Source organism: Bombina bombina, chromosome 1 (assembly GCF_027579735.1).
Source record: "Bombina bombina isolate aBomBom1 chromosome 1, aBomBom1.pri, whole genome shotgun sequence".
Classification (NCBI taxonomy): domain Eukaryota; kingdom Metazoa; phylum Chordata; class Amphibia; order Anura; family Bombinatoridae; genus Bombina; species Bombina bombina.
In genome coordinates this window covers 890,914,477-890,929,904 of record NC_069499.1, presented here as the reverse complement: position 1 = coordinate 890,929,904, position 15,428 = coordinate 890,914,477, and the positions used below count along the sequence as shown (strand labels likewise).

The following is a 15,428-nucleotide window of genomic DNA, read 5'->3' as shown; positions in this document are numbered from 1 at the left end:
AGTATAAATCAAAAAATATTTACCTGCCTTAAAAACAGGGCGGGCCGTGGACTGATCACACTACAGAAGAAAGGAATTTATCAGGTAAGCATAAAATATGTTTTCTTCTGTTAAGTGTGATCAGTCCACGGGTCATCATTACTTCTGGGATACCAATACCAAAGCAAAAGTACACGGATGACGGGAGGGATAGGCAGGCTCTTTATACAGAAGGAACCACTGCCTGAAGAACCTTTCTCCCAAAAATAGCCTCCGATGAAGCAAAAGTGTCAAATTTGTAAAATTTGGAAAAAGTATGAAGCGAAGACCAAGTTGCAGCCTTGCAAATCTGTTCAACAGAGGCCTCATTCTTGAAGGCCCAAGTGGAAGCCACAGCTCTAGTAGAATGAGCTGTAATTCTTTCAGGAGGCTGCTGTCCAGCAGTCTCATAAGCTAAACGAATTATGCTACGAAGCCAAAAAGAAAGAGAGGTAGCGGAAGCTTTTTGACCTCTCCTCTGCCCAGAGTAAATGACAAACAGAGAAGACGTTTGTCGAAATTCCTTAGTTGCCTGTAAGTAAAATTTTAGAGCACGGACTACATCCAGGTTGTGCAGTAGACGTTCCTTCTTTGAAGAAGGATTTGGGCATAAGGAAGGAACAACAATCTCTTGATTGATATTCCTGTTAGTAACTACCTTAGGTAAGAACCCAGGTTTAGTACGCAGGACTACCTTATCCGAATGAAAAATCAAATAAGGAGAATCACAATGTAAGGCTGATAATTCAGAGACTCTTCGAGCCGAGGAAATAGCCATTAAAAATAGAACTTTCCAAGATAACAACTTTATATCAATGGAATGAAGGGGTTCAAACGGAACGCCCTGTAAAACATTAAGAACAAGGTTTAAACTCCATGGTGGAGCAACAGTTTTAAACACAGGCTTAATTCTGGCCAAAGCCTGACAAAAAGTCTGGACGTCAGGAACTTCTGACAGACGTTTGTGTAACAGAATGGACAGAGCTGAGATCTGTCCCTTTAATGAACTAGCAGATAAACCCTTTTCTAAACCTTCTTGTAGAAAAGACAATATCCTAGGAATCCTAACCTTACTCCAAGAGTAACCTTTGGATTCACACCAATATAGGTATTTACGCCATATCTTATGGTAAATCTTTCTGGTAACAGGTTTCCTAGCCTGTATTAAGGTATCAATAACTGACTCAGAAAATCCACGTCTTGATAAAATCAAGCGTTCAATTTCCAAGCAGTCAGCTTCAGAGAAGTTAGATTTTGATGTTTGAAGGGACCCTGTATCAGAAGGTCCTGTTTCAGAGGTAGAGACCAAGGTGGACAGGATGACATGTCCACCAGGTCTGCATACCAAGTCCTGCGTGGCCACGCAGGTGCTATTAGAATCACTGATGCTCTCTCTTGTTTGATTCTGGCAATCAATCGAGGAAGCAACGGGAAGGGTGGAAACACGTAAGCCATCCTGAAGTCCCAAGGTGCTGTCAGAGCATCTATCAGGACTGCTCCTGGATCCCTGGATCTGGACCCGTAACGAGGAAGCTTGGCGTTCTGTCGAGACGCCATGAGATCTATCTCTGGTTTGCCCCAACGTCGAAGTATTTGGGCAAAGACCTCCGGATGAAGTTCCCACTCCCCCGGATGAAAAGTCTGACGACTTAAGAAATCCGCCTCCCAGTTCTCCACTCCCGGGATGTGGATTGCTGACAGGTGGCAAGAGTGAGACTCTGCCCAGCAAATTATCTTTGATACTTCCATCATAGCTAGGGAGCTTCTTGTCCCTCCCTGATGGTTGATGTAAGCTACAGTCGTGATGTTGTCCGACTGAAACCTGATGAACCCCCGAGTTGTCAACTGGGGCCAAGCCAGGAGGGCATTGAGAACTGCTCCCAATTCCAGAATGTTTATTGGCAGGAGACTCTCCTCCTGACTCCATTGTCCCTGAGCCTTCAGAGAATTCCAGACGGCACCCCAACCTAGAAGGCTGGCGTCTGTTGTTACAATTGTCCAGTCTGGTCTGCTGAATGGCATCCCCCTGGACAGATGTGGCCGAGAAAGCCACCATAGAAGAGAATTTCTGGTCTCTTGATCCAGATTCAGAGAAGGGGATAAGTCTGAGTAATCCCCATTCCACTGACTTAGCATGCACAGTTGCAGTGGTCTGAGGTGTAAGCATGCAAAGGGTACTAAGTCCATTGCCGCTACCATTAAGCCGATTACCTCCATGCATTGAGCCACTGACGGGTGTTGAATGGAATGAAGGGTGCGGCAAGCACTTTGAAGTCTTGTTAGCCTGTCCTCTGTCAGGTAAATCTTCATTTCTACAGAATCTATAAGAGTCCCCAGGAAGGGAACTCTTGTGAGTGGAACGAGTGAACTTTTCTTTTCGTTCACCTTCCATCCATGTGACCTTAGAAATGCCAGCACTAACTCTGTATGAGACTTGGCAGTTTGAAAGCTTGAAGCTTGTATCAGAATGTCGTCTAGGTATGGAGCTACCGAGATTCCCCGCGGTCTTAGTACCGCCAGAAGAGCACCCAGAACCTTTGTGAAGATTCTTGGAGCTGTAGCCAATCCGAATGGAAGAGCCACAAACTGGTAATGCCTGTCTAGGAAGGCAAACCTTAGGTACCGATAATGATCTTTGTGAATCGGTATGTGAAGGTAAGCATCTTTTAAATCTACAGTGGTCATGTATTGACCCTCTTGGATCATAGGTAAAATTGTCCGAATAGTCTCCATCTTGAACGATGGAACTCTTAGGAATTTGTTTAGGATCTTTAAGTCCAGGATTGGTCTGAAAGTTCCCTCTTTTTTGGGAACCACAAACAGATTTGAGTAAAACCCCTGTCCCTGTTCCGATCGTGGAACTGGATGGATTACTCCCATTAACAAGAGCTCTTGTACGCAGCGTAGAAACGCCTCTTTCTTTGTCTGGATTGTTGACAATCTTGACAGATGAAATCTCTCTCTTGGAGGAGAGTATTTGAAGTCCAGAAGGTATCCCTGAGATATTATCTCTAGCGCCCAGGGATCCTGAACATCTCTTGCCCAAGCCTGGGCGAAGAGAGAAAGTCTGCCCCCCACTAGATCCGATCCCGGATCGGGGGCCCTCAATTCATGCTGTTTTAGGGGCAGCAGCAGGTTTCCTAGTCTGCTTGCCCTTGTTCCAGGACTGGTTAGGTTTCCAGCCTTGTCTGTAGCGAGCAACAGCTCCTTCCTGTTTTGGTGCAGAGGAAGTTGATGCTGCTCCTGCTTTGAAATTACGAAAGGAACGAAAATTAGACTGTCTAGTCTTGGCTTTGGCTTTGTCCTGAGGCAGGGCATGGCCTTTACCTCCTGTAATGTCAGCGATAATCTCTTTCAACCCGGGCCCGAATAAGGTCTGCCCTTTGAAAGGTATATTAAGCAATTTAGACTTAGAAGTAACATCAGCTGACCAGGATTTTAGCCACAGCGCCCTGCGTGCCTGAATGGCGAATCCTGAATTTTTCGCCGTAAGTTTAGTAAGATGTACTACGGCCTCCGAAATGAATGAATTAGCTAGTTTAAGGACTCTAAGCCTGTCCGTAATGTCGTCCAGAGTAGCTGAACCAATGTTCTCTTCCAGAGACTCAATCCAGAATGCCGCTGCAGCCGTGATCGGCGCAATGCATGCAAGGGGTTGCAATATAAAACCTTGTTGAACAAACATTTTCTTAAGGTAACCCTCTAACTTTTTATCCATTGGATCTGAAAAAGCACAGCTATCCTCCACCGGGATAGTGGTACGCTTAGCTAAGGTAGAAACTGCTCCCTCCACCTTAGGGACCGTTTGCCATAAGTCCCTTGTGGTGGCGTCTATTGGAAACATTTTTCTAAATATCGGAGGGGGTGAGAACGGCACACCGGGTCTATCCCACTCCTTAGTAACAATTTCAGTAAGTCTCTTAGGTATAGGAAAAACCTCAGTACTCGTCGGTACCGCAAAATATTTATCCAACCTACACATTTTCTCTGGTATTGCAACTGTGTTACAATCATTCAGAGCCGCTAACTCCTCCCCTAGTAATACACGGAGGTTTTCCAGTTTAAATTTAAAATTTGAAATATCTGAATCCAGTCTGTTTGGATCAGAACCGTCACCCACAGAATGAAGTTCTCCGTCCTCATGTTCTGCCACCTGTGACGCAGTGTCTGACATGGCCCTAATATTATCAGCGCACTCTGTTCTCACCCCAGAGTGATCACGCTTACCTTTTAGTTCTGGTAATTTAGCCAAAACCTCAGTCATAACAGTAGCCATATCCTGTAATGTGATTTGTAATGGCCGCCCAGATGTACTCGGCGCTACAATATCACGCACCTCCCTCTGAGCGGGAGATGTAGGTACTGACACGTGAGGCGAGTTAGTCGGCATAACTCTCCCCTCGTTGTTTGGTGAAATTTGTTCAATTTGTACAGATTGACTTTTATTTAAAGTAGCATCAATACAGTTAGTACATAAATTTCTATTGGGCTCCACTTTGGCATTGCAACAAATGACACAGGTATCATCCTCTGAATCAGACATGTTTAACACACTAGCAAATAAACTTGCAACTTGGAAATACAATTCAATTAGAATAATATTAAAATGTACTGTGCCTTTAAGAAGCACAGAAGATCTATGACAGTTGAAAATTAATAAATTGAAACAGTTATAGCCTCAATCCTTGTAAACAACACAACTTTAGCAAAGGTTTAATCCCATTAGCAAAGATAACAAATTCTGAAAGCAGGAAACAAATTACAGAATAAACGTTTTTTATCTCAGTCAAACTATAATTCTCACAGCTCTGCTGAGAGAAATTACCTCCCTCAAAATAAGTTTTGAAGACCCTTGAGCTCTGTAGAGATGAACCGGATCATGCAGGGAATACAATGAGTTGCTGACTGAAATATTTGATGCATAGAAAAAGCGCCAAAAAACGGCCCCTCCCCCTCACACACAGCAGTGAGGGAGAACAGAAACTGTCAGAAAAACAGATTAAGCAACTGCCAAGTGGAAAAATAGTGCCCAAACATTTATTCACACAGTACCTCAGCAAATGAAAACGATTTTACATTCCAGCAAAAACGTTAAACATAATCTCTAGTTATTAAACAGCTTTATGTATTTCTTACAGTGTAATTCTAGAGAAGTACCATTCCCCAGAATACTGAAGTGTAAAGTATACATACATGACATTATATCGGTATGGCAGGATTTTCTCATCAATTCCATTGTCAGAAAATAAAAACTGCTACATACCTCTATGCAGATTCATCTGCCCGCTGTCCCCTGATCTGAAGTTTACCTCACTCCTCAGATGGCCGAGAACAGCAATATGATCTTAACTACTCCGGCTAAAATCATAGCAAAACTCTGGTAGATTCTTCTTCAAACTCTGCCAGAGAGGTAATAACACACTCCGGTGCTATTTTAAAATAACAAACTTTTGATTGAAGATATAAAACTAAGTATAATCACCATAGTCCTCTCACACATCCTATCTAGTCGTTGGGTGCAAGAGAATGACTGGGAGTGACGTAGAGGGGAGGAGCTATATGCAGCTCTGCTGGGTGAATCCTCTTGCACTTCCTGTTGGGGAGGAGTAATATCCCAGAAGTAATGATGACCCGTGGACTGATCACACTTAACAGAAGAAATATTCCACAATTGAATTTGTTTAAAAAGTCAGTACAATGTATAGCCAATGTTAGTGCTTAGTTCTCTTACTCTCTGTAAACAGCAAATAATTGGCGAGGGTGTATATTTGCCTCTAGGTACATAAAAATAATAAAAACACAGATTCAATAAACATTCAGAGCTTACAAAAAGCTGCAGAACTGAAACCTGTCACTAACAATAAAAACATAAATACTTACTGATTTAGCAAAGCTGAAGAAGCTTTTGGTTTCCCCGGTAACCATGTTGGATGAGCCTAGAAGATAAAGTGAATATTTAGATTGTGCAGCTTCCAGATGAATAATAATTCACTTTTGACCACAAGAGTGACATATAGACTGAAAAGTCCTAAAATAATGACATAAAATAGAATGAAAAAGTTAGTCATTTTACTAAACATTTAAAAACTGCTGGTAACTTTGTATTTCCACAGAATACTGATGCCAAAATAACATAAAAAAACACTGCAGTATGTAGTAATGCTTTGGATAATTGGATTAACAATGCATTTTTAAAAAGACAAGATTTTACTGTCTCAGATCTCAAGCAATGCTGATCAGTTTGATGGAAATTACTGATGATAAATTGAAGCACAGAATGTACAGAAAGTAATTTAGAGTTCCTAGTACAGGGAAAGGAGGAGTGTCATAAAAATCAGAAGGAAGGGGGTGTTAGGGTGAAAGGAGTAAGGAATCTAACAATAGCAAGTATAAGAAAATGAAGGGGGAGACACAGCTGCTCATATAAAGATTTTATGGGTTGACTTCTTTTGTCCAACAAGAATAATGAGGAGCCAGATACACACTTATTAGATCAGGGTGCTTGCATGTAAATAGAAGTGTGTAAAGTTACCACATTTGAACAAATGGGACAAGCCCAGGTATCACGTCAAGGTATCTCCCAAAACCTAGGTCCCTAATGCAGGCATACAATGCAAGCTCTCAGTCAAACTGGGAACAATTCAAGGGTTTTCAGACTTATGATTTCACCCTAGACATATACAAAACACAGAAGGGTACTGCACTCTCAGACTGGGTACACATCCTATGACCCTGCAACATGCACAGCCATGGGTGCTCAATAGCACTCTCAGGCAGCTGCACTGTCCCCAGAGTCCCAGGCAGTTAACCCCAGACAAGTCTGGGTGCAAGGTCCATAGGGAAAATTACAAAACAAATTAATACAACACACAGAGAAAGTCTAGCACTCACTTACATGCACTCAGCTAAGATTAAAAGCAAAACTGGAAGAGTTAGTTAGCGCATCTAGCCAAATGGGACAAGTCCAGGTACCAAGTCAAGGTCTATTCCAAAACCTGGGTCCCTAATACAGCTAAACAATGCAAGCTCTTAATCAAACAAACTGAGAACAAGTGAAGGGTGCACAGGCTTACGTAATCACCATAGGCATATAAAAAAACACTGAAGGGGACTGCAACACTCTCAGACTGGACTGGGTACACATCCTATGACCCTGCAATATGCACAGCCCTGGGTGCTCAATAACACTCACAGGTAGTTGTACTATTCCCAGAGTCACAGGCAGTTAACCCCAGACAGGTCTGGGTGCTAGAACCATAGGAAAAATTACAAAACAAATTAATACAACACACAGAGAAAGTCCAGCACTCATTACAAGCTCTCAGCTAAGATTAAAAGCAAAAATGGAAGAGTTAGTTACCGCATCTGGCCAAATGGGACAAGCCCAGGTACCAATTCAAGGTCTCTACCAAACCTAGGTTCCTAATAAAGCCAAACAATGCAAGCTCTCATTCAAACAAACTGGAAACAAGTCAAGGGTGCACAGGCTTATGTAATCACCCTAGACATATACAAAACACGGACCCTGTGACCCTGCAACATGCACAGCCCTGGATGCTCAATAGCACTCACAGGTAGCTGTACCGTCCCCAGAGTCCAAGACAGTTAACCCCAGACAAGTCACAACACATAGAATAAGTCTGTGCATGTTGCAGGGTCATAGTATGTGTATCCAGCCCAGTCTGAGAGTGCAGTCCCCTTCTATGTTTTGTATATGAATAGGGTGATTAAATACGCCTGTGCACCCTTGACTTGTTCCCAGTTTGTTTGAGAGCTTGCATTGTTTGGCTGTATAAGATACTCAGGTTTGGGAGAGACCTTGACGTGGTACCGGGGCTTGTCCCATTTGGCCAGATGTGGTAACTAACTCTTCCACTTTTGCTTTTAATCTAAGCTGAGTGCATGCAAGTTAGTGCTAGACTTCCTCTGTGTTGCGTTAATTTATTTTGTAATTTTCCCTATGGGCCTTGCACCCAGACTTGTCTAGGGTTAACTGCCTGGGACACTGGGGATGGTACAACTACCTGTGAGTGTTATTGAGCACCCAGGGCTGTGCATGTTGCAGGGTTATAGGATGTGTACCCAGTCCAGTCTGAGAGTGCAGTCCCCTTCGGTGTTTTGTATATATCTAGGGTGATTATATAAGTCTGTGCACCCCTGAATTGTTCCCAATTTGTTTGATTGAGCTTGCATTGTTTTGCTGTATTGGGGACCCAGGTTTGGGAGAAACCTTGACGTGGTACCTGGGCTTGTCCCATTTGGCCAGATGCGGTAACTAACTCTTCCATTTTTCTTTTAATCTTAGCTGAGTGCTTGCAACTGAGTGCTAGACTTACTCTGTGTGTTTTGTGTCTTTCAAATATGTGGCTAACTTTTTTTGTTTTATAATATTTATAGGATGTAGAATCTTAGCACATATGCCTCCTAATTGTAAATATTTATAAAACACGGAAATGGACTGCAAACCGGAATAGGTACACATCTAATATCACTAAAATACTCATAGCGCTGGGTACTCACCAGATCTCATAGACAGCTGCATAGCTTTCAGGGCCTCAGGCAGTTAACCCCAGACAAGCTGGGGTGAAAAGCCCATAGGGAAAATTACAAAACAAAAATAGCATACAGCTAGATTAAAAGCAAAGAGCAAAGAGTTAGTCACAGCATTTGGCCAAATGGTGACAGTCCCAGGACAACGTCAAGGTCTCTTCCTCCCTGGGTCCCAGTGTGTGGTAGGTTAGGAAGAGGGAGCAAGAGAGTCCTAGGCCTATTACCATTTGGCCAAATGTTGTAACTAACTCTTCTATTTAAAAGTTATTTGATCTTTAATGTGCAAACTAATCCCTGACCTTAAAGGAATATTCAACAAAGCTCCTTTGGTAAAAACAAATATGTTAAATCAAAGTAAATATATAAAAAAAGATTATGTAAAAAAAAAAAAAAAAAGCACATAACTTACTTGTTTTCTTGCAAAATTAGCACTTAGAAATTCTCAGTGTAGCCACTGCCCCCAGTGTTTTAAGACCAGAGGATTTTGAAACCTAAGTTTTATTCTGTCAGTTCTGGGCATGAGCAAATCTGACTCCCTGTTATCTAGTCTACTCACTAGTCTAGAAGTTTTATGACATCAGGATAAGATAACATTTCCTGCAAAGGCCTCCTCTTCCCTGTAGTGATGTGACAAAAAGCACAAATGTAGTGTAAAAAAATAAATAAATAAAAAGGTAAAATCCATTTAAATAGACGAATAATACAATGCAATTGCAATTTTGTTCTATTAAAGGGACAGTCAACACAAAAATTGTTATTGTTTAAAAAGATAGATAATACCTTTACTACCCATTCCCCAGTTTTGCACAACTACATGGTTATATTAATATACTTTTATAACCTTTAAACCTAAGTCCCTAAAGACAGCCCCATTATCACATGCTTTTGTATTTGCTTTTCACACCAGGGGTAGATAGTTCATGTGAGCCATATAGATAACATTGAGCTCACACCCGTGGATTCTAACAACACAGCACTAATTGGCTTAAATGCAAGTCAATAAATAAAGTCATGTGATGAGAGGGCAGTCAGAAGATGCTTAGATACAAGGTAATCAGAGAGGTAAAAAGTGTATTAATTTAACCATGTTTTCTGTGCAAAACTGGGGAATGGGTAATAAAGGGATTATATATCTTTTAAAACAATAAACATTTTTGAGTTGACCATCCCTTTAAGTATAAGCAACTGCTTGGTGCTTTTTTAATTACAACTATGAAACAGACTGTTTAACATCCCTTTAAACGGTTAACAACATTCATAAAATATTTTAATATATCATCAGCTAATTTTCTAAATGGTCTACTAATCAGGTCCATAATGCAACAGTAAGAAACAAACCTTGTGCTGTTTAAATTTTGGCATTGCATCTATGACTCATATTATGTTCCTATAATTGTCTTGAATGAAGATGCATATTCATTAAGGAATCAGTGTATAAAATGGATTGAGAAGCTAAAAAGTCAGACTCTGTGAATATCATTTGCATGTAATTACCCAGAATTATTTTAAAGTCATCAGCTATTCAAACATTAGTCTGACAGAGAAGATGCTGTGCTGTGTTTGTTTTTCTACAGATTAAACACAGCAGTGATTTACTTTAAGATAACATAGTTTATTCTTATCTGATAAATTAATTTATTTCTTGGTTGTCCATGAGATATTTACACTTGGGAAATGCATCATCTGGCTACCCGAAGGAGGCAAAGACGCCCCATACCAGTGTTTAAAGGGACAGTCTACACTTTAGTTATCTTAAAGGGCCAGTAAACCTAGGAAATAATGTTATATAATTCTGCACATAGTGCAGAATTATATAACATTAGCTTAGCTCCAGATTTAAAAAGTGAATAGTTAAAAAGATACCACGCAAAGAAAACAGAACACCGCTCTTGGCTCTACTGAGCGGGTCTGTTTTCTTCTGCTAAGCGCATCTGGGCACGCTGTCTAATCACAGCCGGTCCGATCGCGCTATTAAAATCAATGTAGCTCGCTCCCGCTACCAGACCAGAGCGGGAGCGAGCTACATTGATTTTAATAACGCGATCGGGCGTACTGTGAATAGACAGCGTGCCCGTGAAGCGCTTAGCAGAAGAAAACAGACCAGCTCAGTAGAGCCAAGAGCGGTGTTCTGTTTTCTTTGCGTGGTATCTTTTTAACTAATCACTTTTTAAATCTGGAGCTAAGCTAATGTTATATAATTCTGCACTATGTGCAGAATTATATAACATTATTTCCTAGGTTTACTTGCCCTTTAAAGTCTTACCTTAGATTAAGCTGCAAATAACCTCCTGCATCCCTTTCTAAACCATGCAGCAGGAACAGTAAAAAAAGTTATTTTAAAATGAATAATGTTTTCTGGCAACTTTAAAATGGCTGCCAAACTCCACTCACTGATGACATCACGATCTGGGCTGCATCTAGGCACTCTGCTGAATAGAATAAATATTCTGTTGAATCCAACTAGTGAGTCTTTTGGAACAAGTGAGCCTTTACTGCAGCCCAGATTGTGATGTCACCAGTGGGCGGAGCGTGGCAGCTATTTCAAAGTGGCCAGAAACAATATTCATTTTAAAATAACTTTTTTAATGTTACTGCTACATGATATAGAAATGGCGCAGGAGGCCATTTGCATATTAATATAAGGTAAGACTTTAAAATGATAAAGGTGTAGACTGTCTCTTTAAGTATCCCTGTCACTTCCCCTTCCCTCTCAGTAGTGCGTATAGCCGAGTATAGAAAGAAAAAAGGAACACAAGGATAGTTGTGGAAAGAGATGCAAACTAAAACTGCCACCACCAACTGGAAAAAAAAAATTGGTGGGTTCGTGGACTCTCACAACCAAGAAAGAAATGAATTTATCAGGTAAGAATAAATTATGTTTTCATTCTAATGGTTGTGAGAGTCCACAAGATAATTACACAGGATATATTTTTGTTTAAACAGGCAGGCACCTAACAGGAACCACAGTCTGAAGGACCTTCCTTCCAAAAGCCACCACCGTAGAAATGAAAAGATCAAAGCGGTTAAACTTTGTGAAAGTAAGTAAGGAAGACCACGTTGTAGCCCTAAAGATATGCTCCACTGAAGCCTCATTTTTGAATGCCCATGAAGTGGTGACAGAACGAGTAGAATGAGCCATAATTCTTACCAGCGGTTGCTAATAACAAAGATACGGAAGTAGCCTTCTGCCCTTTGATGTCCCGAAAATACTACAAATAGACTACGAGATTGACGAAAATCGTTTGTAGCTTGCAGATAAAATTTCAATGCCCTGACGACATCTAAATTGTGTAACTGTCTTTCCTTTGAAGACTTAGGACATAAAGAAGAAACCACATCCCTGTACGTAAAACCAGTAATGATGACCCGTGGACTGATCACACATAACAGAAGAAACCACCTTGTTCTGATGGAACACCAAATAAGGTAGGTCACAAGACAATGCCGACAATTCAGAAACTCGTCTAGCTGAAGAGATAGCCAACAAGACTAGAACCTTCCAAGAAATTAACTTAATATCCAAACAATGCATTGGTTCGATTGGAGGAGATTGAAGTTCAAATTAAGGTTCCAAGGAGGAGAAACTGGTCTAACAATCAGTCTGATTCTGACCAGCGCTTGAACAAATGCTTGAATATCCAGTATGTAAATTAAAACAGAAAGAGCTGATATATGACCCTTAAGAGAGCTAGCTGATAAACCCTTATCAAGACCCTCGTGAAGGAACTGAAGAAAACAAGGTATTCTTAAAGAATTCCAAGAATAACCTCTTAACGAACACCAAGAAAGGTAAACCTTCCAAATCTTATAGTAGATCCTTCTTGTAACCGGTCTGCAAGCCTGGATTAAGGTATCAATCACAGAGTCAGAGAAATCTCTCAGAGACAAAATCGAACGTTCAATCTCCAAGCAGTCAAGTTGAGAGATTGCAGGTTCTGATAAAAGAAGGGACTTTGAGCGGGAATCTGGATTCTGAGGAAGGTGTCACGAAGAAGCACTGGACATCCTTACTAGTTCGGTATACCAGGTCCTCGTGGCCAAGAATAGCCTATACATTCTCTTGTCTTATTCGCGCAACCACTATGGGAAGAAGAACTATTGGAAGAAACATATAAACCAGAAGATTCCTCCACAGGGACACTAAGTCATCTATTAGTTCCGCCTGTGGATCTCTTGATTTCCGTATCAAAACAGCTTGTGATTCAGACTAGATGTTATCAGGTCTATCTCTGGTAGACCCCAGGACAAATCAAGCTAGAATATCTCCTGGCTGAGAGACCATTCCCCTGGGTGCAGCCTCTGATGACTCAGGTAATTCACTTCGTAGTTCTCCATGGACACTGGTTCCTGTTCTGATGAAAGGAATGAGACTGCGTTCCAAACCTGCCCTTAGGTCTAGACTGTTTGTCCTGAGTTAGCAAAGCTCCCTTACACCCTGTTACATTAGAAATAATTAAGTCTAAACCCCGACCATATAGACTTTGCCATTGAATGCCAAAGGCTATAGTCTGGATTTTGAGACCATCACCTAGATTACGAGTTTTGCGCTAAACAGGGTGCGAAACTAAAAAAATTGCGGTTATTTCACCCTCCATAGCGCTGCCATTACGTGTTACTGAAAAAGCCTCCTTGTGTGTGCGATATAGGTGGCGTTAAGCTCCATACTGCACAAAAGCCAAGGCTGCTTTGACATTCTCATGCACACTTTCCCCTATAACATCAATGGGGAGAGAGTGTCTAGAAAAAAAACTAACACCTGAAGTAGCGAAATGGCAATCTCTGTAACACCAACCCCATTGATGTCTATGGGGAAAAATAGTTACGTTTAAACCTAACACCCTAACATAAACCCCAAGTCTAAACGGCCCTAATCCGCCGCCTCCCGACATCACCGCCAATATAATAAAGCTATTAACCCCTATTCGGCCGCTCCCCGACATTGCCGACACTAATAAAAGTTATTAACCCTAATACGCCGCCCCCGACATCGCCGCCACTATATAAAGTTATTAACCCCTATTCCGCTGCTCCCCCAACATCGCGATGTATAATTCGATGAACAAGCCAATAATATTTTAGAGTTTTCATCCTATTGGCTGATTTGAATTTAAAGAATCAAATTAGCAAATAGGAATGCAAGGTACGCCATTTTGAAACAGCTACCTTGCATTGAAGCTTCAGTGTACTGCGGGGACCGTATGAAGAGGACGCCCTGCGCTGGATATCTGGATGAAGATAGAAGACGCCCTGCAAAGGATGAAGATGTCGCCGCCTGGATGAAGACTTCTCGCCGCCTGGATGTCCGGACTTTAGCAACCGTGAGTAGATATTCTGGGGTTAGTGTTAGGCATTTTTTTTTGGGTGTTTTTATTTTCAGATTAGGGTTTGGGCTTTTGAAAAATAGCTGCATGCCCTTTTAAGGACAATGCCCATACAAATGGGCAATGGGTAGCTTAGGGTTTTTTAGAGTTTTTTTTTTTATTTTGGGGGGTTGGTTGGGTGGTGGGTTTTACTGTTGGGGGGACTTTGTATTTTTTTTTACAGGTAAAAGAGCTGTTTAACTTGCAATGCCCTACAAAAGGCCCTTTTAAGGGATATTGCTAGTTTATTGTAGGTTAGGGGGTGTTTTTATTTGGGGGGGGGGGGCATTTTTATTTTTATAGATTAGGTATAATTGTTTTTTTTTAATATAATTTTGTTTATTATTTTTTGTAAGACTAGTGTTTTTTATTTTTCGTAATTTAGTGTTTATTATTTTTTGTAATTTTAGATTTTTTTATTTGTTCGTAGTGTTAGGTTTTTTTAAATTTGTAATTTAGATTTTTTCATTAGTAGTATTTTATTATTTTATTAGAATAGTTATGTTAGGTTAATTTATAGTTTAATGTTAGGTTTATTTTTATTTCACAAGTAAGTTTTTATTTATTTAAATATAGTTATATTGTAATTTAAAGTTAGGGGGTGTTAGGTTTAGGGGTTAATAGTTTAATTTAGTGTTTTGCGATGTGGGGGGCCGGCAGTTTAGGGGTTAATAGGTTTATTTAGTGGCGGAGATGTGGGAGGTAGCAGGTTTAGAGGTTAAAAGGTTTATTTAGTTGCAGAGATGTGGGAGGCCGGAGGTTTAGCGGTTAATTATTATTATTATTATCGGTTATTTGTAGAGCGCCAACAGATTCCGCAGCGCTAAATATAACTTTATTATAGTGTCGGGGAGCGGCGGAATAGGGGTTAATAGCTTTATTATAGTGGCAGTGATGTCGGGGAGCTGCAGAATAGGGGTTAATAATTTTTATTAGTGTCGGCAGCGGCAGATTAGGGGTTAATAAATTTATTTAATAGTCGCAATGTGGGTGGGTGGCAAATTAGGGATTAATAGATTTAATATAGTGTTTGCGATGCGGGAGGGTGGCGGTTTAGGTGTTAATAGGTAGTTTATGGGTGTTAGTGTACTTTGTAACACTTTAGTTATGAGTTTTGTGAAACATTTTAGTGGCGCAAAACTCATAATGACTGCTTTCAGATGGCGGTATGGATTGTGTCGGTATAGGCTGTAACGCAAGTATTTTAGCCGGACCGCAGAACCTGTAATACCGGCACTATGAAAATCCCACGCAAAAACGTCATTGTTTTGAGTGCGGAATGGACGTTGCGTTACAGGCTAAAATGCTTGCGGTATAGCTATACCGACAAGACTCGCAATAGCTGCGTTACTGCCATTAGGCTGAAATTGCCATTTTTTCAGCGTTAAAAGCCGTAAAGTAAAACTTGTAATCTAGGTGTATGTCAGCTGACCATAACTTCAACCAAAGAGCTTTATGAGACAAAACTGCTAGTGCTGTATTCTTTGCATTAATGAGAAT

General features: G+C 40.8%; 1 protein-coding gene across 1 annotated transcript in view; it reads right to left on the bottom strand.

Moving 5' to 3' along the window:
* The window catches only part of VAT1L (vesicle amine transport 1 like), a 676,099-nt gene that overhangs the window by 89,181 nt on the left and 571,490 nt on the right, over nucleotides 1-15,428 (bottom strand). The window contains exon 6 of the mRNA XM_053699561.1: nucleotides 5,899-5,954. Within this exon, the coding sequence (XP_053555536.1) occupies nucleotides 5,899-5,954 (56 nt within the window). The remainder of the gene's footprint in view (nucleotides 1-5,898; nucleotides 5,955-15,428) is intronic.